At 48.6% G+C, this 23127-nt stretch overlaps 1 protein-coding gene across 2 annotated transcripts in view; it reads left to right on the forward strand.

The window, feature by feature from the left end:
* The window catches only part of GSG1L (GSG1 like), a 56517-nt gene extending 34457 nt beyond the window's left edge, over nucleotides 1-22060 (forward strand). The window contains exons 4-7 of one of the 2 annotated variants that reach the window (XM_063171149.1): nucleotides 2589-2700; nucleotides 7981-8148; nucleotides 13735-13802; nucleotides 20102-20341. In XM_063171149.1, the coding sequence (XP_063027219.1) occupies nucleotides 2589-2700; nucleotides 7981-8148; nucleotides 13735-13802; nucleotides 20102-20124 (371 nt within the window). In that variant the 3' untranslated portion in view covers nucleotides 20125-20341. Of the gene's footprint in view, nucleotides 1-2588; nucleotides 2701-7980; nucleotides 8149-13734; nucleotides 13803-20101; nucleotides 20708-21233 lie in introns of those variants that run through there. The other variant, XM_063171148.1, reaches the window with a different exon arrangement.
* The last annotated feature ends 1067 nt before the right edge of the window (nucleotides 22061-23127 follow it).

Consider the following 23127-nt stretch of genomic DNA (forward strand, 5'->3'; position numbering starts at 1 on the left):
ACAGTGTGGTCACTTATTGTTGTTTCTATGAGCCACTAAAAAATACCCCACAACATCACAATTTTGGCATCCCTCTTAACCTTACACAAACTAAAAAACTTACATATGTTTCTCACATAGTATTTATAATAAAACATTTTCATTAATGTTATATACTCCACAAATGGCATTTGTAGTAAAAAATATAGGAAAATGCTTTAAAATACGTTGTCTTTTACAAATTTCCTTCATCTCCAGCTTTCCAAAGCTCCTCAATTTCTCCCATTGCTGACACCTCCATGCAGCTCTGGTCCTGCAAGGCTCAGGATCTCCAGCCAGCTATGAAAATGATCAATGTTTCTGCACTGCCAGCCACTCCACATCACCAGGATTTTCCACCTGCAAACATCTCTTGCCCTGGAGCCTGGATGGGCACAGGCATTGTGCCCTCCCTGCCCAGCTGGGAGAAAAGATGATCCTGGGCATGGAGCTTTTGTTGGTTTGTGGCACAGGCAGCTCATTTCAGCTCATTAAATGTACAGCAAAAAGGACCAGAGGGTTTCCCCACGGAGAACTTGGCAAGGCACAGCTAAAATAGACCAAACCAAAAGTGCATGAAGCAGCACAACAAAAGATTTGCATTATTCTGCTTTAATTTGGATGTGGCATAACAGCACCAACAGCCCTGCCAGGTGCAGATCCAGCCCCATCCCACCCTGGCATTAGCAAGATAAAACAAAGAACATTTCCACTGTTTGCTGGTGACCTCCTCCTCCTCACCTGGATCAGCGAGTGTCACCCCAGCCTCCCACACAGCCACAGGGCTGAGGGTGGCTCAAACCCTGGGCAAGGTTTGCGTGACAGAGCCCTGCTGGGGCTCGTCCTGCCTGTGTCAAACTCCTGCTGCCTCTCAGTGACAGTGACAGCTCTCAGGGCAGGCTGTAATATTTTATTCGGGTTGAAAAATTACTCACAGGACATGTAGAAACAGCAAACTCCAAACTTAAGATCAAGGCATAACTGTCAGCTGAAAAAAAAAATCCACTGATTTAAAAAGTTCAGCAAGCTGCAGGTGCATTCTGGAAATTAAATACGAGCAGGAAAAAAGCAAGGTGTGCAGCACTTTGCTGTGCTCCCATTAGGCCACCCACCCTGCCCAAATCTCATTTCTCCTGGAGTGAATTGCTCTTTCCACCTCCTATCTTTGCAGTGTGTCACTCCAGCACGAGGCAGCTGAGCAAATCACCCCTGTAAGCTCCCTGAAACACAACTCTTCCCTCAGCCTCTGCACTTGTTTGTATCAAAGCTGACATTTGTCTTCTGAAGGTCCTGCTCAACGTGCCCACAACACAAACATTCCCCTGCTTCCTCCCCCAGAGCTGCCCTGAATCATCCACAGGCCTGGGGAGAGCAATGGAGTGGTTTAGGTACTGAGAGTAAGAAGGAAAGAAGAGCCAAAAAGTGGGTGTGGTTGGGGGAGGGAAATCAGGATCTTCCATGTTTGGGAAGGGCAACCATGGGAAAAATTAGATGGTCAGAGGGAACAGTGAATGAATGGTCCAAGTGTGTCACACAGACCTCACTGCACCCACCATGGCAGAATATTGGTATTTCTGAGTGCCTGGAGCTGCCACTGCAGCACTAGAGGCTTTTGCACATCTGTAGGTCCAAGAACCATTTGGGATACAGTGGTCCAGCCCCATCTCCTTAGCCTGAGCCCATTGGGAATCATCACCCTGCCCTGCCCAGGTGCCATGGCAGGAACATCCCAAATTATTGTAGCTAGAAAATTCTCCAAGCCTCAGAGCTGCTCCTGACTACCACTGCTTGAAAAGTGGGATTTGGTTTTCCTCAAAGGGCGGTTTAAATATAAAGTTCAGGTGTTTTCTTCCTGTTTAAACTGCAGGACCACAGTGGCCAGCTAAAGGCAGAGCCACTCAGGCCACCCTGTGATTTACTGCAGCCTTGTTCTTTAACTTCACAGAGACTGCAAGTCTGATCCTCACACAGCTGCAGTCCTCTCAGTGAGCTCTGACAGCGTCACAAAAGCATCTCCTGCCCTGCCCCACCAAAAGTGCCCCAGTGGTGTTCTCTCCCCACACATCAGGAGAACCCAGCTCACTTCACCTCCTGGTGCAGCTTCCAAGTGTTTTATGAGCGTTGAAATTCGTCAATCTTAGCAACTGCTGGGACAGATTATGGTTGTGTGGCATGAGCACACTGAGCCTGCACTGCCTGCAGGAGCCTCTCTCCTCCTCCTCCTCCTCTCACCTGGGCCTGTCTGTGGCGGGCTGGGAGATCTCTGTGGGTGGCACACCCCTGGTTTGCAGCAGCTGGGTTGGTGAGGATGCTCCTTGTGCAGCATTTTCCTCAACGATTCTTCAACTCCTCTCTTAATTGAGAATTCAGAATGATGTAAAATAATGAGCTCTCAGTCACATCTTTCCTCTGCCCATGCAGCTCCCTCCTCCACAGTAGAACAGGAGGCATAAAAGTACAACAAAGACTTTTTTGGAGCTCTCAAAGCACTTCCAGCAGTAGCTCCCTCAAGAATGATTAAAAAAAACCATGTTGGCACAAAAATTCCTGTTCTGATCCCTGCTTCCCAGGTCTCTTGGGGATGGTGGCACACATGATGTACACTCAAGTGTTCCAAGTGACAGTCAGCCTTGGGCCAGAGGACTGGCGACCACACTCCTGGGACTATGGATGGTCCTTCTGGTAAGTGTCACCCCACGTTCATCTTTTCTCTCTGGAGCTGTTCCATCAGCTGTTGGGATGCTGCACACATCCAGCCTCCCACCTCCAGCTAACAGGAACATCCCTGTGGATTTCCAGCTGCCAAACCTGCAGGAGCAGGAGCCCCCAGGGCCGGGCAGGTTTGGAGGTGTGGGGATAGTTCTGTGCAGCAGCAGCTGCGCTATCAGCAGGTACAGAGCATTTGTAAATAAACAGCACCCACAATTACCAACACAGATTGAGCGCTCTCATTAAAGTTCAATTTAGGAACATAATTGCCATGGCATTTCTGAGACTTTGAGCTTTTTTATTTTTTTTTCCACCCCTTGTTTTTAATTAATGTCTCAGTTGAACCTTAGGGTGCAGCTTTGAACACAACTGCAGAGGAAGGTGCAGTGCTCCTGGCATGATGAGACTTCCCTGTGGATCATGGGGAGAAGGCTTGGGAAAATGGACTTGGGTTTTTGTTTGCTTTTTTTTTTCACCTTTCCCATTTATCTTCTAAAATCACATAAAACTAATTTGGCCAAGACACAGCAACTGTCTTATATTGCTTGCACGTTTATAAGAAGCTTACCAAAAGTAGGAGGCTGTGGAGAATAAAAATACCTGCAAACAACATCCCCAATCCTCCAGAGGCATCAGCCTCTTTGGATGGATAGGGAAAATACTTTCTTCTTGTACTTTCCAAATATAGCACATTATTTTCTTTCCATCTCAAAACAAAGACAACAATCTTTGCTAACACCAACAAGTAAATACTTCTTATGCACAGCACTGCAGGGAATTATTAGTCTTTCATTCTCACCTCTTTCCACTGTGTTCCATAGGAGGAGTTTCTACCATTTTAGCAACGTGCTACAAAATACAAATCACATTATATTTAAAATACAGCTTATTTGGTGTCTCAATAATGAATATTTATTGCATGTGATAATGGACTTATAAATACATTGCATTCACATATTTATAATATTTATATTAATATTTATAACAACTCTGTCACAATAATTGTATAATTTTCAATAGATTTAAATAATAAGGCATATTTGTCTTCAGTAATCTATTTTGCAATTTACTGCAATACTCAGACTTCAAAATGTTGTTAAATGTCTTGCATGATAAACACTCATTAGATTATTCTCCTTCATCTTGTGCAAGCCAAGAGCCCCCATGGCTCAGAGTGGGCACCAGGGTCCCTCAGGGCATCCCGAGCTCTCCCTGGGCCCACTCATCCCACCCACACTCCTTGCTGGGAGCTGTGTCCCACAGAGAGGGGGCTGTGTCCCATGGGAGATGGGGCTGGCAGTTGTGTTCAATGGGAGATGGAGCTGTATCCCATGGGAGATGGGGCTGGGAGCTGGTATCCCATTGAGATGGAGCTGGTATCCCATAGAGATGGGGATGGGAGCTGTGTCCCTCAGAGATGGAGAGATGGTGTCCCATGGGAGATGGGGTTGGGAGCTGGTATCCCATGGGAAATGGAGCTGGGATTGGGTGTCCCATGAGATATGAGTTTAAGAGATGTGTCCCATGGCAGATAGAGCTAGGAGCCATGTCCAGTCCCACAGGAGATGGGGCTGGGAGCTGTGTCCCACAGAGATGGAGCTGTGTCCCATGGGAGATGGTGTCCCATTGTGATTGGGAGATGGTGTCCCATGGCAGATGAAGCTGGTGTTCCATGGCAGATGGGTTTGGGAGCTGGTATTCCATGGGAGATGGAGTGGTGTTCCATGGGAGATGGAGCTGGAAGTGGGTGTCCCATAGAGATGAAGCTGGTGTCCCATGAGATATGGGTGTAAGAGATGTGTCCCATGGCAGACAGAGCTGGGAGCCATGTCCAGTCCCAGAGGAGATGGGACTGGGAGCTGTGTCCCACAGAGATGGAGCTGTGTCCCATGGGAGATAGAGCTGGTGTCCCATGAGATATGGGTTTAGGAGCTGGTATTCCATGGGAGATGGGTCTGGGAGCTCTGTCCCATGGGAGATGGGTTTAGGAGATGTGTCCCACGGCAGATGGGGCTGGGAGCTGTGTTCCATGAGGGATGATGTCCAGACCCCAGCCCTGTCCCAGAGCAGCCTCTCCCTCAGCTCTCCCTGGGCAGCCACAGCCAGGGAAGGCACAGTGGGCTTTGGTTCAAGGAGCAGGACTGGCCCTGGATTGGGTCTCACTGTGGAGGACTCTGAGATACTCACAGGCAGGGAAACGTGGGAGCAACATCCCCTCGGCCCGAATTCCTGGGGTGAGAGTTGAGCTCCCCTCCACACAGCCACCCTGGGAGCTGAGCCCTCTCCAGCCACTGCAGCCACAAAGCTCCTTCTTGCATTTAGCAATCTCCCTCCCTCCCTGCATCCCTCCCTTCCCAGGTGCTTCCAGGGCAGCCCATTGATCCGTGCAGGATGTGGGGCAAGGTGCAAACACCAGCTCAGCTGGGACAGGGCTGAGCAGCAGCAGCATTTCCAGCCTGAGCACAGCCATGGGGTCTCCATGCCATGCTACTGATGGGTAGCAGACCTGGAAAAGGACAGGCTGGAGGTCAAAAGAAGCAAAACCAAGGCTTCTGCCTTCCAGCTAACACTGAGCCAGCACTGTTGTACAGACCAGAGAACCTCCCCTGGCACCACCCTGACTCAAACACCTTCTTTTACAAGGGTTAATTACGAATGCCCACCCAGCCTGGTGGAAAACCACACAGCAGGAATCATTTTCTGCTCCACCTGGTTTGTGGTGATGTCCTGGAGCATGAGCTTTGAGAAGCCCTGTGCCAGCAGCTGTCACCACCACCTTTAATTCCATCTGCTGTGAATGTGCCACTGCAGCCCCAGCCAGAGAACTGGAACAGCCCTGGCAAGCCCTGGGAACACTGTCCCCATGTCCCAGAGCCAGGGGGTCTTGGGGATCCACACTGCCATCCCTTTCCCAAGGGCCAGTGGGAAACTTAAGTTTTCTGTGACTCTGCTTCCCCTCTATCAAAAGGGAATGATAAAAACACCTCTCCCCAAAACGAGGAAGGGCTGCTCCTGGTCTGCTCGGATGTCTCAGGGTGGTGTCTGTTGTCCAACCCCATTCCCAAGCCTTTGGCAAGGCCTGGAGGTTGTTCTGGGCTCTGGCACGAGTCAGGAGTGGCCCAGGGGATTCTCCAGGGTGGGAATTTCAGTGCCCCTGAAGATCAGGAGATGTTGGAGTTCAGACTCTCTAAAGCAAATAAATATAAAAAGCCTGAGCTGTTTGAGCCATGGGGGAACCTGAGAGCCCATGGAGTATTAACAACACTGCTGTTAAAGAGGCCTTCACCTAAGGCAGGTGTAACTCCTAAGGTAGGACAACCACTCTTTACAATTCAAAATAAATAGCATTTAACCAAGGTCCATAAAAACTAAAGTACATCTATCCTAATTGCCTAATTACTGTGATTTCCCAAATGCCAAGCACTGAGAGTATTTTGTTCTCTGAACCTTTCAGCACTTCTGATTCCATCAGAAACCATCAGAAACATCCAAGAGAAATTCTCCCTCAAATTCCATTCCCCAGGCACAGTGAGGCGTGTGCTTTTTGGCTGGTTTCTTCCTGGGTACTGTCTGGGAGCCCAGCTGGAAATGTCTGCCCTGCTGGAGCTCTCCCCACACTCCAGGTGGGATGCAGACCCAGGCAGGCCAGGGAGATGCTGAGTGTGCCCCTCACACCCAGCCCCAGCTCCCTTCCTGCCATGGGGAACTTCAGGGGACTTTGTCACCCCAGGGTCACTGCATTTCCTTCTCATTTGAATCCATCTGGCTAACAGGTTCAAAATTGACAGGGAAAGAGCTGCCTCCACACATCTCCTTGCCTCAGGAGTCCCTGCAGGACTTGTTATAAGCTGAATTTTGAAATCATTGAAATGAGCCATTTCTGTTTACTTGAGCCATTTTTTCCCCCAGATTTTTCAGTCCATGAATATGTGCTCTTTTTCAAGTTTTGTCTAATTTGAAATGAGAAACTGCTTCCTTGTCTGCAGGTCCTTTGCAGAATGGGAAAAAAGCTCATGCTGAGAGCTGTGTTGACAATGCGTATTTATAAGATAATGCTACTGGGGCTGGATACTTTCTGCTCTGCATAATTCACATCCATTTGTTACAGAAAAAGTGCAAAAAAAGGAGCAGGTAAAGTGTGTCACCATCACAGGTGATGGAGTTAATCCAGCTTGCTTAGGCAGCCACTGTGAGCTCTGTGTAGCCAGAGCTGATGGGCTGAGCGTGAAGCTGAGGGGAGCTGGAAAGCAGAGGAGCTCTGCAGACACAAGGATCAATTCAGGGCCTGTTTTTGCAGCCTCATTTCATGCTCAAAAAGCACCTCAACTCCTTGGGGCCATGAGTCCCTTGCCACCCCCATCTGAACTTGAGTTGAGGGAGAACAAGAGCAGCTGGAGGGAACCTCTGTCCACAAGCAGGGACCAGAGCAGCTCCCAGCTGACCCCACTTGCCAGCAGAGCCAGGACAACACTTGCTGCTGTGCCAGCTTGAACCTGGGCCAGTCTTTTATGTTTTTCCACTTCCCTTCTCCCTCCCTGTGCTCCTGGTTGGTACTTGCAGGTGTGCTGGCTGGCCAAGGTTGGCTGGCACTGCTTTCACTCTGGGGCACTCAGCCAGGAACCCCCCAGGCTGGTGACTCCACAAAATGGAACTGTTGTCTTCTGCTCTGGTCAGGCTTTCAGAGACCAGACACAAGGCAGGAAGGCCAGAGGTGTCCATGAACCAGGAAAGAAGGAAAAACAGTAGTCTGAGGAAGTCATAAAAAGCAGATTAGAACCCACCCCTGCAGTGGCATTGTGCAGCCAGTGTCCCAGGGATGGCTAAACTGTTCCAAAAGGCTCTCTGACATTGCTCCCTCCAGGAGTGTGTGGGTTTTAACATTTGTCTGCAAGGCTCTGAGGCATTTCAGAGGAGATCAGGAGGTGTCTGGCCATAGTGTCACCAAGTGTTCGCCTTAGCGCAGGGTTCTCCATGGCATGAAGGAACCATGGGCCAGCCCCAGCCCATCCTCCTGCCTGCCTGAGCATAAGCCACAGGTGTCTGGAGGTAAGATGAGCTCAGATGAGATGGGTTTGCTGAGGTGAGATGAGCTTAGATGAGATGGGTTTGCTGGAGGTAAGAAAGAGGAGCTTAGATGAGATGGGTTTGTCACCTCCAGCTCCCCTGCCTGGTCCCAGCCTGTGTGTGTGTGTCCGAAATGTGGCATGAGCTGCTGTGTAACCCAGCTCTGTCTGCTGGTTTCTCTCTCCACAGTCTGGCCTGGGGCTCCTTCACCTGCTGCATGGCAGCCTCTGTCACCACCCTCAACTCCTACACCAAGACTGTCATTGAGTTCAGGCACAAGCGCAAAATCTTTGAGCAGGGCTTTCGAGAAGAACAGAACTTCCTAGACCAGGAAGCCATCAAGTACTTCAGAGAAAGGTCAGTGCAGTCAGTCACTCCACCAGGGGAGGTTTCCATGGACTCTGCTAGTTTCAGGCTCTCACCCATTCAGCACTCGTGGGTGAAGTCTCTGAGGCGCCTGGAAAAGGTGTGTGTGAAAGGCAAACACAAAAGGTGTGAAAGGCAAACTCAAAAGGTCCTCCTTGGTTTGGTTTTTCATCAATTTTGTGCTGTCCCAGTGCCCACCCTTTCTCCTGTACTCATTGAAATCTTTACAATATGCACCCAATTCACAAAAAGCTGTGCTGCCAATGTCAGCTGATTCTCCCTCTCTAGAAAGGTAAAACTGTGGGGGTGTGCCAAATGTGACATCCATCCTCCCCCAGCACGTGCAACAGGCACCTCCCAATAATCCCAACAAGCTGCTGAGGCATTTTCCAGCCACCACCAGGCCACTTTGGAGCTGCCAAATGCACACAAATAAAGCAAAACACCCACCCAGTGCCACCAGGGTCTGAGGGGGACTGCAGTCCTGGTGGGTCCCAAGGCCCTGAGATGCTCTGTCACTCTGCTCCCCTGCCCTCATTCTTTGGAGAGAAAGTTCAGGCTTTGTTTAAAGCTGTGGATTGTGAAGAATGCACAGATCCCGAGCTCACACAGCAGAGATGGATCCTCGCAGGATGAAGAGCTGAGAAGTACAGAAAATCCTCACCAAAATCTATGGCCTGAAGTGATATAAAGATATTTTGGGGGCAGGAAATATAAGCAGGATGCATGGCTGTTTGTCAGACCAGTGGGGCCGTTTCTCCATGGTGGAGAAGCTCTGGGGGGACAGAAGGTTTGGAATTTCAGAATTTCAGAGTGAGGAGCTCTCCTGAGAGGGCAGAACTAGAGAGCTTCCATGATTATTGCTTTTCCTTGGTTATCTCATTCATTATTCTGTTGTTGCAGTTATCCGTGTGCTAACATCCAGGTTTTCTGTCTGCCTTTCAGACAGTCTGGAAGGAAAAGAGAAATGAGGCAAACAACCATGATTTTCCTAATTTTGCATTTGGACATGACAGTGAATTCTAAAAAATTCTCTGTGGGAGCAAAGAAAGCCCAGACACAGTGAGGAGGAAGGGGTCAGTCTGTGCCTCAGGGTAAATCAGCACTCAGGGAGGGAAACCAGATGAATTTTTGAAGTGAGAATTGCAGATGGGAGCTCAGGAGAACTATAAGGAGCAGTATCTTGAGTTAGACTGGAAAATGCCAAGGAGACTTGTTGAAGCAGCACTACTGGAACAGTAAATAGCAGAATATATTAATGGCCCAGAGGACAGGGACCTCTCTCTCTCTCTCACGTGGGCATGGTGGGTTTGCTTTGGGCTCCTCCTGCCCTCACAAGATGACACAATCCCACCCCCAACAATTCCCTCCTCAGTCACCTCCTCCCAGCCCTTCCACACACACTTGGCACACTCAGCTCAAGCATGTGGTGTTCCCTAACTTCATGATTATCACTTTCTTTTTTTATATCACATTATTTTAATTGTTGTATCTGAATACATAATGGGAAGCCCAGAGACAGTGTTACCATGGGATCATTCTAGAGATTCAAAGCTGTGCAGCAATATACCAAATTTTTTCATCTTTAAAGTGATCCTATTCATGCTCAGCTTCACTGCTGTGCCCTGGGGATGCTCTGACTGCAGGGGTCCAGGGGCAGTCCATTAACAGCACCCTGTTGCTGCATGCTGTGGGTGCCCTCAGTCCCACACAACTTCCCTGAGCTCCCATCTGCCTTTGCACAAATAGAAAATAAAATAAATCCTCTTTCCTTCCTGTGCACATACCCAGGGATACTTCACATTCCCTCCTACTCCTCCACCTCCATGTTCCTTTTCATACCTCATGAATAAAACCCTCCAGCCTTTCTTCCTTCCAGTTACTTTGCACATCTCCTCACCCTTTTTGCCTGTTCCTTTGCCTCAGTGCAGAGCCAGCACCCCCTGGAGCACACATCCAACCTCTGGGCTGGGCACACCTGTGCAACAGGCACTCTCCTGTATGCCTCTGAAAATTAAACTTTATTATTACTCCAACAGCTCCATTTAGCACCTGGGACTCAGGGAAGGAAAGTGTCAGCCCCATTTTGCATGATAAATTTTTTTTGGTGGGAATATTATCCTACAGGCCTCTGCTCCCAGGGAAGAAATTTGCTTTATGAAAAGTACTGACAGTAAAACGCCGCTAATCTTGCACGTGTTTTCTCAACTCTCTCATTGCATTGCACTTCGTTTTAATTGCATGCAACTGCATAGAACAGCAGCAGATCTGCTGGACATGTGGATGTGAGAGCTGAAATGGCCCCTTGGGAGCTCCCAGCTGTGCTGGAGGTGCAGGGGATGTGCAGGGGATGAGCCTCATCACCCCATGGTTTGCTGTCTGATCCCCTCCAGCAGCTCCATCCTTTGCCTCACCCTCTGTGGCCCTGCTGCTCCTTCACCTCAGCCTGCCCATCCCAGGGCAGCCTCTGCTCTGAGAACGTGGGGAGGCCTTTAACACCCCAGGAATGTCTGTGTGCACCCCAAATTCTGCCCCACAGCCTGCTCTGGGCCCACCTCAGCCAGCACAGGGAGCTGCCCAGCCCCAGGCAGGAGCACATCCAAATCCTCGGTACCCAAGCACCTCACTGCTCCTAAACTAGGAAAACAGTGAAGCAGCTGCTGAAAAATCAAAGATTTGTGGTGCTAGGTCCCCTTATGTCCCATCTAGGCTTGGGATACTTTGAGAAGTCCAGACAAAACAGATTCTGTGGTTCACACCATACAATTGAAAGACACCAGAGCTCTTCAGATATAATAGGTACAATAGCCCTCAGGGTAACTCTGAGAAAACCAGTTCAATTATACTGAATTGGAGGTATTATTCATGCTCTAAGTGTTCCAGAAAATTATCAGAATTAACTGCAAAGTCAGCTTTCAGTCTTTGTCCTTCAAGTGCTTTTCCTTCCTTTTTTTTGTGTTTTCCTTTGAAATGAATGTGTGTCTATAGCTTTTGCTCATCTTTTTCATTATTTAGTTCATAACAAGTGTCTCTCTTCCATCCCTCCCAGTTTCTCTTCCTGCTCTGTTCCACATGAACACTCTTGCCCCATGTGGCCATAAGCACAGTCCCTCATCTGAGGTTTACCCCAGCCAGGAGAAGAGGAGCCCTCACTGCCCTCCTGCTTCCTCCCTTCCTGCTCTGAGGATCCCTTTAGGAACTAGCTCTTACATGTTGCCTGTTTATCTGTAATAAAATATTGTTTGCTGGGTTAATTTGCTAGAAGAAAAAATTAGCTCAGTGATATGGAGATTAATTCTTGCAGGTATCTAGTAAAAACTAGATGTCACTTTAAAATGCAACCTGGCCTTTGCTGTTGGCCGTGCTGTCCTAGCAGAAAAAAGGCATTTTACAGGTAACCATTGGAAAAATCCAACTCTGTATCTTTCAAATAACCAACATGAAATGATTGATACAGAAGCAAGAAACTGTGGTTTATCTTAAATATGTGCATTTATTCAATTAGTCATTTTCAATTAATTAATCAATAATTAATTTCTAAATCTTACAGCCTTTATGAAATATTAAGCCAAAAATAAGCCAAAGGGACAGGGATTCTTTGTTCTGTCCCATAAAGTCTGATAATCTCTGTGACAGCAGCTGCAGGGATGGTGCCAGACCTTCTCCTCTTCCCCTGCCCAGCTGTTTAGGAGCTGCTGTTTGAGCAGCTTTAGCTCTCCCCTGCTGTTTTGGCAGCTTTTTCCCTATGGCTGTGTAATAATTAAGATGCATTCACAAGAATTCTGCTTGTTCAGACCAAGCAGCTCCACCAACACCATCCCCACATCCATCCAGGCAGGGCCAGCACAGCCAGCTCACCCAGACTCAATTCTTTCCCAAGTTTCTTCTCAGTTTCTTGCCTTCAATTTTTTTCATATATTTAAAAAACCCTTTCAGGCACCGTCCCCACCACACCTCTCCCTCTCCCAGGATTCTGGTGGATTTTGCTCTCAGGTAAAGAATGAAAACTTGGCTGTGCTGGTGGGGCAGAGGGAGCCCTGGGCAAGAGGCACAGCTGCAGGAACAGGGACAGGAGCAGCTCCAGGGAGGACAAGGGAATGTCCAGGGGTGGAGGGATGTGAGGACTGAAGCCTGAGGTGAGGGATATGGGGCCTGAAAGGGTGGAAATCAAATCCAAGTGAGATCCTCAATGGAGAGCTCATCACTGCCTTGGGCAAGGAATGAAAATTTGTGATGTGAGGGAACTGGAATTACCCATGGCTCTCTTTAGTGGGGACAAGAGCAGCTTTTGGATGTGCATCCAGGCTGGTCAGGGCTACAGAATCCCACTGCAGAGAGAGGTCAGGGTCTTTTCCCACCCTGGGACCCACACAGAGATCACAGAGCCCTGGTTCAGTCTGGGATCCAGCCTTGTGCTCCCTGTGAAGCCAATCCCACTTACCAGGGGCTGCTAAACCAACACATTTAGCAAGTAAATCTGCAAGATTCAGCCTCCCCCAGCTCACCCATCCCTAGCACAGCGTTTGCAGCTGTCCATCAACACCCATTGTGCCACTGCAGCTGATTTCACAACATTTCACAACATTTTTCTTGCTGACTGGGCCCTTACTCAGATCTGCAACACCAACCTAAGCAGACAGATGCTACTGGTGAAATTCTGGAGTGAGCTGAGTTCAAACTGCCATTGATAGCAGTGCAGACAAAATGTCTCTGCAGGGACAGAAAATGTAGTTTTAAGTGCTAGGAGCAGTTTGAAACAGACAGCAGGACCAAAGCTATAGCAGAGCTAATAAATCAGGACTATTCCCAGCACTGTGAGAACCAGAACTTTTCAAATTATCATTCATACACCATTTTTCCTCTTTTTGCACATTTCTGTAATGTACCATACTCACAGCTTGCTTCCTCTAAGTCCATTGTGCTCGTGTCAGATGTGCAGATCATACCAATGCCTTCCAAAGCCATGCCAACCTTTGCTCTGATTTCCTGCTTGGTCACCCAGGTACCTGAGCAGGGTTTCAGTTACTGACCTGAGGCACCTCCCATTGGCAGAGTCAGTAGCTCTTCACACAGACATCAATATTTCCAATCTTCCTGTTCCCCTTTCATCCGTGCACAGGGATAAGTGCAACCTCCTGCCTTGGATTTGTTCTGTACTTTATTCTGCAACACAGGAAGCTTTATCCACAGAGCTGCTCCTTCTGGAAATCACATGCACTGGCACTAAAATGGTGCAGCAGCAGCAGCTCCATCCCCACTTCCAACACACACACACTGTCCAGTGCTGCTGGGCCCCGGTGCTTAGATCCACCCTGGAGAGGGGAAGAGTGGAGAGATGCAGCCCTGAGCCCCTCATTTCTATTCCCCAAGGCCTCTTTACATGAGCTTTCCCCCAAGAGGGGCAAAGCCAGGGGAACCAAGTCCTTCCTGAGCCCATCACCATCTGCATGGTGGGCCTGGCTGTAGATGGAGGAGCCCAGGTACGTTGGACTCTAATTAGTTTTTACCCTTTTTGTGTACATTTGGGAGCAGCTTTTCTTTCTGTTCAAGGTGCTACTTCTATATTCTCTTTTCCAGGACTGAGGAGGAGAGGGCTGAGGCTGGGGACCTGAGGTTACAGTGCCTCCATAGCTGCTCCCCAAATAGTAAGTGACCATGAATGTGTCTGGCACACAATGGCTTGTACTGTCCCCACGCTGGCTCCCGGGGCCCAGAACCAGGTTTGGAGTAGGAAGCTTTGGGAATAGAGGTTTGTTGCTTTCCCAGACAGCCTTGCCCAAGAGATAACCAACCAGCATAAGAACAGTACAGAATTCTCCAGCATTCAATTTAGGATGTGCACATATCCTATAATTTTGTGTTATCTCAAGAAGCTGTGACTTCATAGTAGTTTAAAAATATGCTCTAATTTACACCTGTATAACTTTCATTATCACTACCTTTTTTCATCTATCTTTATCACCAATTCATGATGATGCATGCTATTGAATATAAAAATGATTGAAAGCAGCTTTGGTAGACAATAATGTTAGTATAATTAATGCCATTTCTTGCACTTTCTCTGGAAATTGCTGTGCTTTTATTCAGTGTTTGCAAAAAGCCCTTGCTTTAAGCTGTGGGAATCAGTGGTTCAATGTACAGAGCAATGTTGGAGCATGGCTCCTGCCCTGCTCTGAATACTATACTTTTTCTTTACTCTCCAGGAAAGATGTGTGCAGTTTCATGCATCTATTTCCTTGGAAAGAAAGCCAGTGATCCTTCATTCAGCAGGAGGGAGCCTTGGGAGAGTGACTTGCTGGCTCTGCGCTATTAAAATTTGGAAACCTGATGGCATTTTGCTGCCTCTGTCTTGCTGAGATGCACATCTCAGCCACATTCTCATGGAAGCTTGGTGTGTGTAACCCCCACCCGTGAGGGTCCTGCTCCCTGCCCAGACCTGCTGGAACAGCTCTCCAGTCCCATGTCACTGCAGGTGGTGTCCCCACAGGCATGATAGTGCTGGCACTGCTCTCCAGCTGGGTTTGTCATCAGCTCATTGGTAACTCCTGCTCCTTGAAAATGTCATTGTCAGTCATGGACCTCTCCACAGGCAGATCCATGCCCTTCATTCTCACAGGCCTGAAAATGTCTCTTGGTACAAAATTGATCTGGGTCATGTTTCCTGAGAATGTTCCTCACCTGCCAAGCTCCTGGCAGGTTCTCAAATGTGTTTATCTTATTACTGAAGCCTGTCCAGAGGTCTTGGTTTTAAAGAACCAATAACAAGTCTTGGCAATAGGTGTTCCAAGGAATATGGCCAGCCCTGTCCCAAGTGTTTCCATTTTAAAGGACCCAGAGCTCACCCCATAGAGTGCTGACAGCACTGGGAAGGCAAACCCCAAACAAGAAGCCCAGAGTCAGGTTAAAGAACAGTGTCCATCCCTCAATATTCCATCAGGCTCAGCCTCACATCCTTACCTTCTGTAATGAAATCAGATCAATATTAATGAAGTGACAGGAGGGAAGTTGTGCTCTCAGTTCACAGTTTGCTTACAAATCCAATAGAAGCTGCAAAATGCTCATTATCCATGCTTATTAGGGAGAAAAACCATTAGTTACTGCTGCTTGGGATGGCACAAAGCCTCACAACGCTCAGATGAACCTCTCCTTCTTCAAGCAAGTCCACCAAGCCGTAACTGGCCTGGGCCTGACCCCAGGATCCTCCTTGATGCTGGTTCCAGGGTCCCACACTCCCAGTCCTTGTCACATTCCCCATTCCAGGGGCCCATGGCCAGCAGAGGATTGAGAACGGAGAGAAAACAGCAAGAGAAGGGCTTGGCTAAAAGCAGAGCAGCCACCAAGATCACACTGACCCCATGGGTGGTGAGGAAGAAGAGGACACATCACCTGGAACAGACCAAGCCAGGGCCACCAGCAGAGGAAACGCCAGCAGGTCACCAGGAGCACTCCAAGGACACGTCCCACAGGGGTGGCCCCTGCCAGCAGGACACCAGGAGGCACCACCTGGAGCTGCTCCTGCTGCTCTCCTCAGCCAGCACCCCATCCCCTGCAGGACCTGCAGCTCACCCAGAGGGCTCTGAGGAGGCTCCAGCCTGGAGCAAACGGCAGATGAGGAGAACTGGCTCATCCTCAGGCGTCGTGAATCTTTCTGTCCTCCCAGCAAGACAAATCAGGGCATCTGTCCTTGTTGAGAGGAAAGGATCTGGGGGAGTGCCCCTGAGGAGTGGAAGAGCAAAAGCTGTAAAGAGGAGAACGAGGCTGAGCAATTGTGGAAGACAAACACTACCTGGCCAGGTGATTTTGGAAGAGAGAATGTTAAAGGTTTCTGAGCAGCCCAACAGCACTGTGGGAGCACAGGTAGCACAAAGGGCCTTATGCCAGGGCAGGATATCAGGTTCCTCTGTTGGCAAGATTGAGCTCTCCATTGTGAGAAGTGACCTTAAATTATAAATTCCATCAGAAGCTTGAATCCAGAGTAGACTCAATCAGGACAATGCAGTTATTCAGTCTCGATAATTCTATATTAAACCATTTAATGTCCATCACTGAACTATAATTTTCTTTTAACGGGGTTAAAAAGAAAATTATTTTCTTTCCTTTAAACCCCTTTAGCAGGGTTTCAACTTACCTGAGCTGAGCACCAGGGAGCTCTAACCATAACTTGGCATCCTCTGCTCTCCCCAAGCTGCCTTCCTGAGCAAACATATGGTACCGGCCCCTATACATCTGATACCCCCGGACATACCAAATTTAGCATTTCCAGACACTTTTAAAGTCTATTTGCTGTCATTTTTGACCTTGGAAGTCTCAGCTTTTTCTTTCAGAAGTGCAAAGCTGGGAGATCTCAGTGCTCCAGCTGTGTATAGCCCCTGCACAAAAATATAGAAGTTTCACCTCAGAATATTTTTGTTGTTGTTGCACAGTTATTTATTAGCAAGAAAAGCACACTGTTATTAGCTCACATCCAGCAACAGTCCCTGATTTCAGACATCTGTATGTCCATGCCACTCCCACCCTTCCCTCCAGAGCTGTCCCACCATAAGGCATTAACATGAGGAGCCTGGATGCCACAGGGCAGGTGGGAGAGGTGCAGATGCTGAAAGTCAAATGGGCAAGAGAGAGACAGGAGAAATATCACAAAGGACAAGGAGGGACAGGTGTGTTGGCAGAGCCAAAGAAGAGATAAATAGCCCAGAAGAGGAAGAGCTGAGCAGGAAACAGCAAATTCTTACTGTCTGTGACTGAAAGCCTTGGTGTTATTTGAGGCAGATAAACCCAGAGTTCAGGACACCAGCTGCTCTTGTAGAAAACTGAGAGATTATTCAAAATTAATTCAGTGTTAAAGAAATAATATGTCACTGTTTTGGCAGCGTGGGCATTTCAGAAGGGTCACCTGACAAAGAGGAGGCCTTGAAAAAAATAGTTTTATTCTCATGTCATCACCCTGTAGGCATTTCCCTTGGGTCCATCCTACAGCTCTTTTACCATCCTCCCACCCCGGCTGTCTACAGTGAGATTTATGCAACCAATCCCTCAGCGCTTCACTCTGAAGCATAGTGTAATTTTTTCCTATTCAGACAAGTTCATCAGAAGAACTCTAGGTTTAAAACACAGTGGAAACAATTCATAAAAAACAAAAACCAAATAATATCCACTGGTTGGTTTTTTTTTTCCCTCGGTCATGAGCGCCGTGGAAGCGAAGTGCTGCTGGACGTGCAGGCAACTTTCAAATGTCTCCAAAAAAGCGTGTAGCACCAGCTCAGCTGGAGAGGGCAAGGCACAGACGGCAGCCAAGGTCACTGTGACAACGGGGAACATGCTTTATATGCTGAGCAGCACAGGCTGGGAGGCGGCAGACAACAAGGGCTTGACGCATTTGAAGTGTCGCTCAAAGTTGAGCCAAGGTTTCTCCTTGTGGAGGTACCTGACAGCTGCAATCAGCTGCCTGTTTCATGTCAGCATTGATTCCAACTCCAGGTCTTGCAATTCTTCCTGTAATTTATTCAGTTCGTAGTGATTCACCACGTAGAAAAAAAAAAGCGAGTGGGGAAAAATCCCCTCTGATAAAGCACCATGGTTACGGGTCGAAGATCCAGCCTTGCTGCACTGACAGCAGTGGGAATCTCATTCCTGTCTTCAGGCAAAGCCGTGCCCACTAGGAAATTCCAAAGCTAAAGGTCTCAGTTCTGTCCTCATTTACCTCTGCTAACATCCAGACTGACATTTTGCTTTAACATTGCTTCTTGAGCTACCAGTTTTTCTGCTTCCGAGATAAGGAGGGTGATAAAAGTAAATGCAGTCCTGTGTGGAGCATGGCAGCTCCTGAAAACTATGGGGTGGAAAAGGGAAGCAAAAATAAGCTGACAGTTTATAATACATTTTTTGTTTCCTCCAGTGCACAGGTGAATTGAAAGGTTTCTTATATAAATTTCAGTGGGATTAGTTATGAAACGTGCTTTCTGTCACTCTTTTAAATTGCATCTTTCAATAAATGCTTCATCTCCTACAGCTAATCCTGGATTTATGCAAAAAAACTCCCCAAACCACCCCCCTCAAAAGCCAACCCTGTCCCACACTGCTAAACATGTGAAATTAAGTCTTTCAGACTTTATGTGCACCCAAATAGCCTTTCCCTTACTGTGCATATCCTATCCCCCCTAGAATGGAGGTGGGGATTGTTCTCAGTTCAGATAGTTTGACATGGTGAGATATTTTAGGATAAATACATGTAATTTTAACAGCCAAAATGCATTTTTTTTGTTTTAATTGTCTTAAAGTGGGATTGTGTCTTGTCTCCCATGGTCCAAAGCCTGAGCTACTGACCCTGACATGTAAGGAAGGGACAGCAATCCCTCTGAGCCAAATAACTCTGGTTTTTCTGTAAAAAAAAAAGCTTTTTATTCATCAGGGACTCTCCTGCAGCAGGCACCATAAAGTCAGTGGGAACAGAGGTTCCAATGGAAGAGAAGAATGGTGAGGTGGGGCTCAGAGGGGAGAAAAGTGAGAGGAGGAAGGGGAACAGGGGAGGAATAAATTATTTTCATAGTTAGGCAGAACCACAGAATAGCAGAGTGTGGACAGGGACCCTGGAGGGCTCTGCTCCAGTCCTGTGCTCCCAGGGTGGATCAGGCTGCTTCATTCCTTGCCCAGTTAGATCTGAACACATCCAAGGATGGAGATCCCAATTCCTCTCCTGGCCTCTACCCCACTGTTTGAGCACCCTCAGGGTGAAAACGCTTTCCTCATGCCCAGCTGGCAATTCTGGCCTTCCAGTGCTGTTCAGCCAGCTTAAGAAGGCAAGGCACTCCCAGGTGCTCCCTGGGACACATTTTCTCTCTTTGAGCTTGTTTTCTCTCCTGCCCTTTACATAACCCATTTTATGATTCCTTTTAGGCCCTGCTTTTATGCAGTAGCTCTGTAACTGTCTGCATTTCCAATTATAAAACCTTTCAAATTTGATTTAGACCTGATAATTAAGCCGTGATTTAGCAAATTAACCCTATTGAAGCCCAGAGGTGTGAGACATGCTCTTTAGAACCTTAAATGTTTGGTGTTTAATTGCATCCAACACTGAGAAAAGTGCAGGGAGGAGGAGTGACTATGTAGGTAATTCAGGCCACAGGACAGGACCTCATGCACAGATCTCACACATCCCATCCAGACCAGGATTTGCTGCTGTCCTTCCACCACAAGGATTTACCAGATGCACAAAAAGACTCACTTGTTCCCTGGCATCACTACAAAAGCTTGTCATGTCCTTTGGCTGTTGGAAATCCTGCACCATGATCTGCACAGTGATTGTCTTTGTTCCCCTTCAAGGGCAAGGCATTTTTAGCTGCATTCCCCACCTGCCAGTAAAGTTCCAGGCCACAGGGGTGCAACATTTTCCTCTCTTGCCATCAGTATTGACAAACTAAGAAAAATTTAGCCATCCCCTAATTCCCTGGGTTCCCAGGCAGTGTTCCCAGGGGATTGAAGCATGAGGGCCATGGAAGGAAGGCAGGTCTTCACACTGGGCAGGAAGGGCAGGGAGAGGTGCTGTGGCCACCTGCAGCCAGGTTTTTGTGTTCTCAGAGCCATGATGCCCGCAGCTTTCACCCCTTCCTGTCCTTCCCCAGCACCAAACCCTTGGTTCTCACAGAGCTGCGTGATTTTTGGGAAGGAGAATGTGGATGTCCCAGTGGTTCTCACACTGAGGACAGCTGACATGGGCTCAGTCAGCAGCAGGGAGGAGCTGGTCCTGAATTCCTGTGCCTTATTCTCAAATGCTTTGCTCCTGGTCATGAGAAGCAGAGGGTTTTATACAGACATGAGAAGCAAATCAGCCTGTGGGGAAATGCAGCTGTGGGAAACAGGCTTAAAATTGTCCCAAAATAGGCCTAAAATTTTCTTACAAGCCTTTAGCCCAGTCCAGAGGAAAAAGTGTGTGTTTGTCTTTCTTTAGGGCTTCACAACACCCAGCTCTAAGTGTCACTAGCCCGCAGAGGAACAGGAGTGACCATAATGCTCAGAAAATCCCCCCATTCGCTACGTCAAGCTCTTCCAGCGACACATCAAGCAGCTCTTCACTTTCATCAGAACCAACCAGCCAGATCTCCATGGTTCAGGATCAAACCCTGCTGGACATCACCTCCATCACTAGATTGGCCCCAGGGGAATCACCAAACCCTCAACCACTTGAGCAAAGAGATACAAATTTAGCAATATCGTGTTCCAGCCCACTCGGAGCAAGGACTATTCCAGCATCTTGCCCAGCCAGCCTCAGGCTCAGTCTAACACCCAGCTCAGCCAAGCCACAGCAATACTCTGACTGCTCTCCAGTCAGCCCAGGGATCAATGCAGCTTCCTTCTCCACCTTCTGTCCTCACTCAGCACAAAACGTACGAGCTTCAGCTTCAGATCACACACTGACCCCAACCAGGACAAGCACAAGGCCTCCAGCAACAGCGACTCCTGAAGAGAGTTCCCAGGCTCCTGGCTATTCTGAAACTGAATTAAAGAATACAGGAAAGGGGTTTGAATCAGATCTGGAAGATCCTGATCATGAGAGGTATGTATCCAGAGCACACAGGTGTCTAAGTCCTCAAACAGCCCATGTTGGCATAGAATCAGTAAGAGCCCTCCCATAAAAAAAATTTAAATATCTTTTATGATTCAGATGTTCCCAGTGTTTGTTTTCCAGTACCCACCCTGTGCTTCCACTAAACCCTGTTACTCAGGAAGCAAAATGCCCAATTTCCATATCCCCATTTAGCTCTCCAGACCTAATGACAGACCTGGGCCAGGCTGTCACCCTCAGCTCCTCCAGCAGGGCCCAATTTTCAGGTGCCTCCTTTCCTTCCAGAGGAGGCAGCACAACTTCCCCTTGTAGCACAGAGAGAAGCTCTGCTGTCCCCTGGAGCCTGGCAGAGCAGAGCAGAGCAGAGCAGAGCAGAGCAGGGGCTGGTGCTCCGTGACATGGCCAGGATGTCCCCCCAAAGCTCCACTGTCTGCTCCGACCCCAGGCAAGCTGGGCTCACCCCACTCCTCCAAGCCTCTGAACTCCACCCTGTCTCTGCCACTTCTTTCCTTGGCAGGAGATTTGTAACCACACAGGAATTCCAAGCCATGGAGAAAGAGCTAGAGGATGTAAAGGAAGACCTGAAATGCCTGAAGTGGAAGGTGAGACACATAGGTGAGACGGTGCAGCCCCTGGCCGAGGACAGCAAGAGGTACAATGGCTACACCCTGATGGAGCTCAAGGCCATGGTGCAGTTTGAGGATGACCCTTACAAGGCTGCCCACAAGATCCTCACTGCTCTCTTCAGTGATGTGTACTGGCCACAGCACCCAGGCACCGAGCAGGCCTGCAACTCCTGCTCCCTGCCCAAGCCCAACATAGACCCAGAGCTGTACACGGTCTACTGTGACATCCTGAAAAGCATATTCCCTGGAATTAGCAGCCAGACATTGAGGGAAGAGACACAGCACGTGCAGAAAGGCACCCAGAGTGCAGTGCAGTAACAGCAGAGCCCAGAGTGTTGTGCAGAGTGCCAGGTCTGCAGTGACTCCAGAGGACTGGGCTGTGCTAGGTCCCGTTGGTCCCTTAGGTATGGATTGTCTGTGAAGGTGTTGGTGAGCTCTGAGCCCTCATGCCACTTGCCCAGTGACACAGAGTGGGATGGCACCCTGCACTCTTCCCACATTTTAGAAAACAATTGCTCCTTTGGTGTCTCTTTCAATCTATGGACGTGTCCTTGTTTCCAGCAACTACAAATGCTGACAAAAGAATCCCACGAAGGCGTTGTACGTCCAAGCAAGGGCCTTCTCCCAGCCCCAAACAGACCAACCAACCAACCAGCATCTGGGTAGTTTCTATTTTCTAGAGTGTATCATTCATTAAATGACATTACTTGTTAGAAAATTCTGCCTGTTCTTTTTTTATTTATTTGTCTAAAAGGGCTTTGCACATCAAATCAATCAGGACCATAACCTGAACACACACTGAAAGGAGACCTGGGAATTCCAAACGTTCCCCTGCCCAACTGAATCCTTGGTTTCAGGGGCACAAACCCAGGGCACAGTGGTGAGCAGCTGTGGTGAGCCCAGCCAGGTCATGGGGATCAGGGTACAAAGCTCTGCCATGTGCTCCTAAATCACCACCCCAGCAGTGAGACAGGGGAAGGTCTGTGGCCTGCAGCTCTCCCAGTCTGTGGGGACTGGGCTGACAGACCAGCTCAGATGTGTTAACCCAGCTGAAGGGGTCCCTCAAAGGGACACTGCCATGGAGCCTGTCCCAAGGAAAGGAGGACACACAGGAACATGGCCCTGGAGCTCCTTCCTCCCATCTGGGAACCAGCACCGTGCCATGGATGAACAGTTTGTCCCCCAGGTTCCCCCACAGGCCTGGCCCTGCAGCCTGCTCTGTAAAGGTGAGAGTGGAGGGCTGCAGGGATGTCCCTGTTGTTCAGTGGCAGTGGCAGCCACACTGTCCTGTCCTGGTTCACCCAGTGCCTCTCAGAGTCAGGGACACTCCTTGGGCAGAGTCACTTCCCTGGTCTCAGAACACTCCATCCTGCTGCTCCTGCCAGGCCCTGGGGAGGGCAAGAGGTAACCTGAGAGTTCAGCCCCCCTTCCCCTCTGCTGGGCTCTAATCCACTTCTAAAGCTTATTCCAAAAATAACAGGGAGGAGAAAAAAAAAACAATTACAAAAGCACTGAAAGGAGATCATTCCCAGTGCCAGCCCAGATCCAGACACCCTGGGTGATGGGAGGGGAACACAGCCACACTCTGGACCTGCTGGGCACAACTCTGTGGGGACACTGACTTTGGTGGCACCTCCCTTTCAGCAGGATGGTCTCTGCTGCACTCACAAAGACATTGGTTGAAGCTCTCTTTAAAATAGGTAAAATAAATTGCTCCAATAAATTTGTAGCAATTTATTTCACTTCCAAGCTGCTGTGCAGACACAGGCATGGCACTGCCCACAC

This window comes from Melospiza melodia, chromosome 18 (genome assembly GCF_035770615.1).
Source record: "Melospiza melodia melodia isolate bMelMel2 chromosome 18, bMelMel2.pri, whole genome shotgun sequence".
NCBI lineage: Eukaryota > Metazoa > Chordata > Aves > Passeriformes > Passerellidae > Melospiza > Melospiza melodia.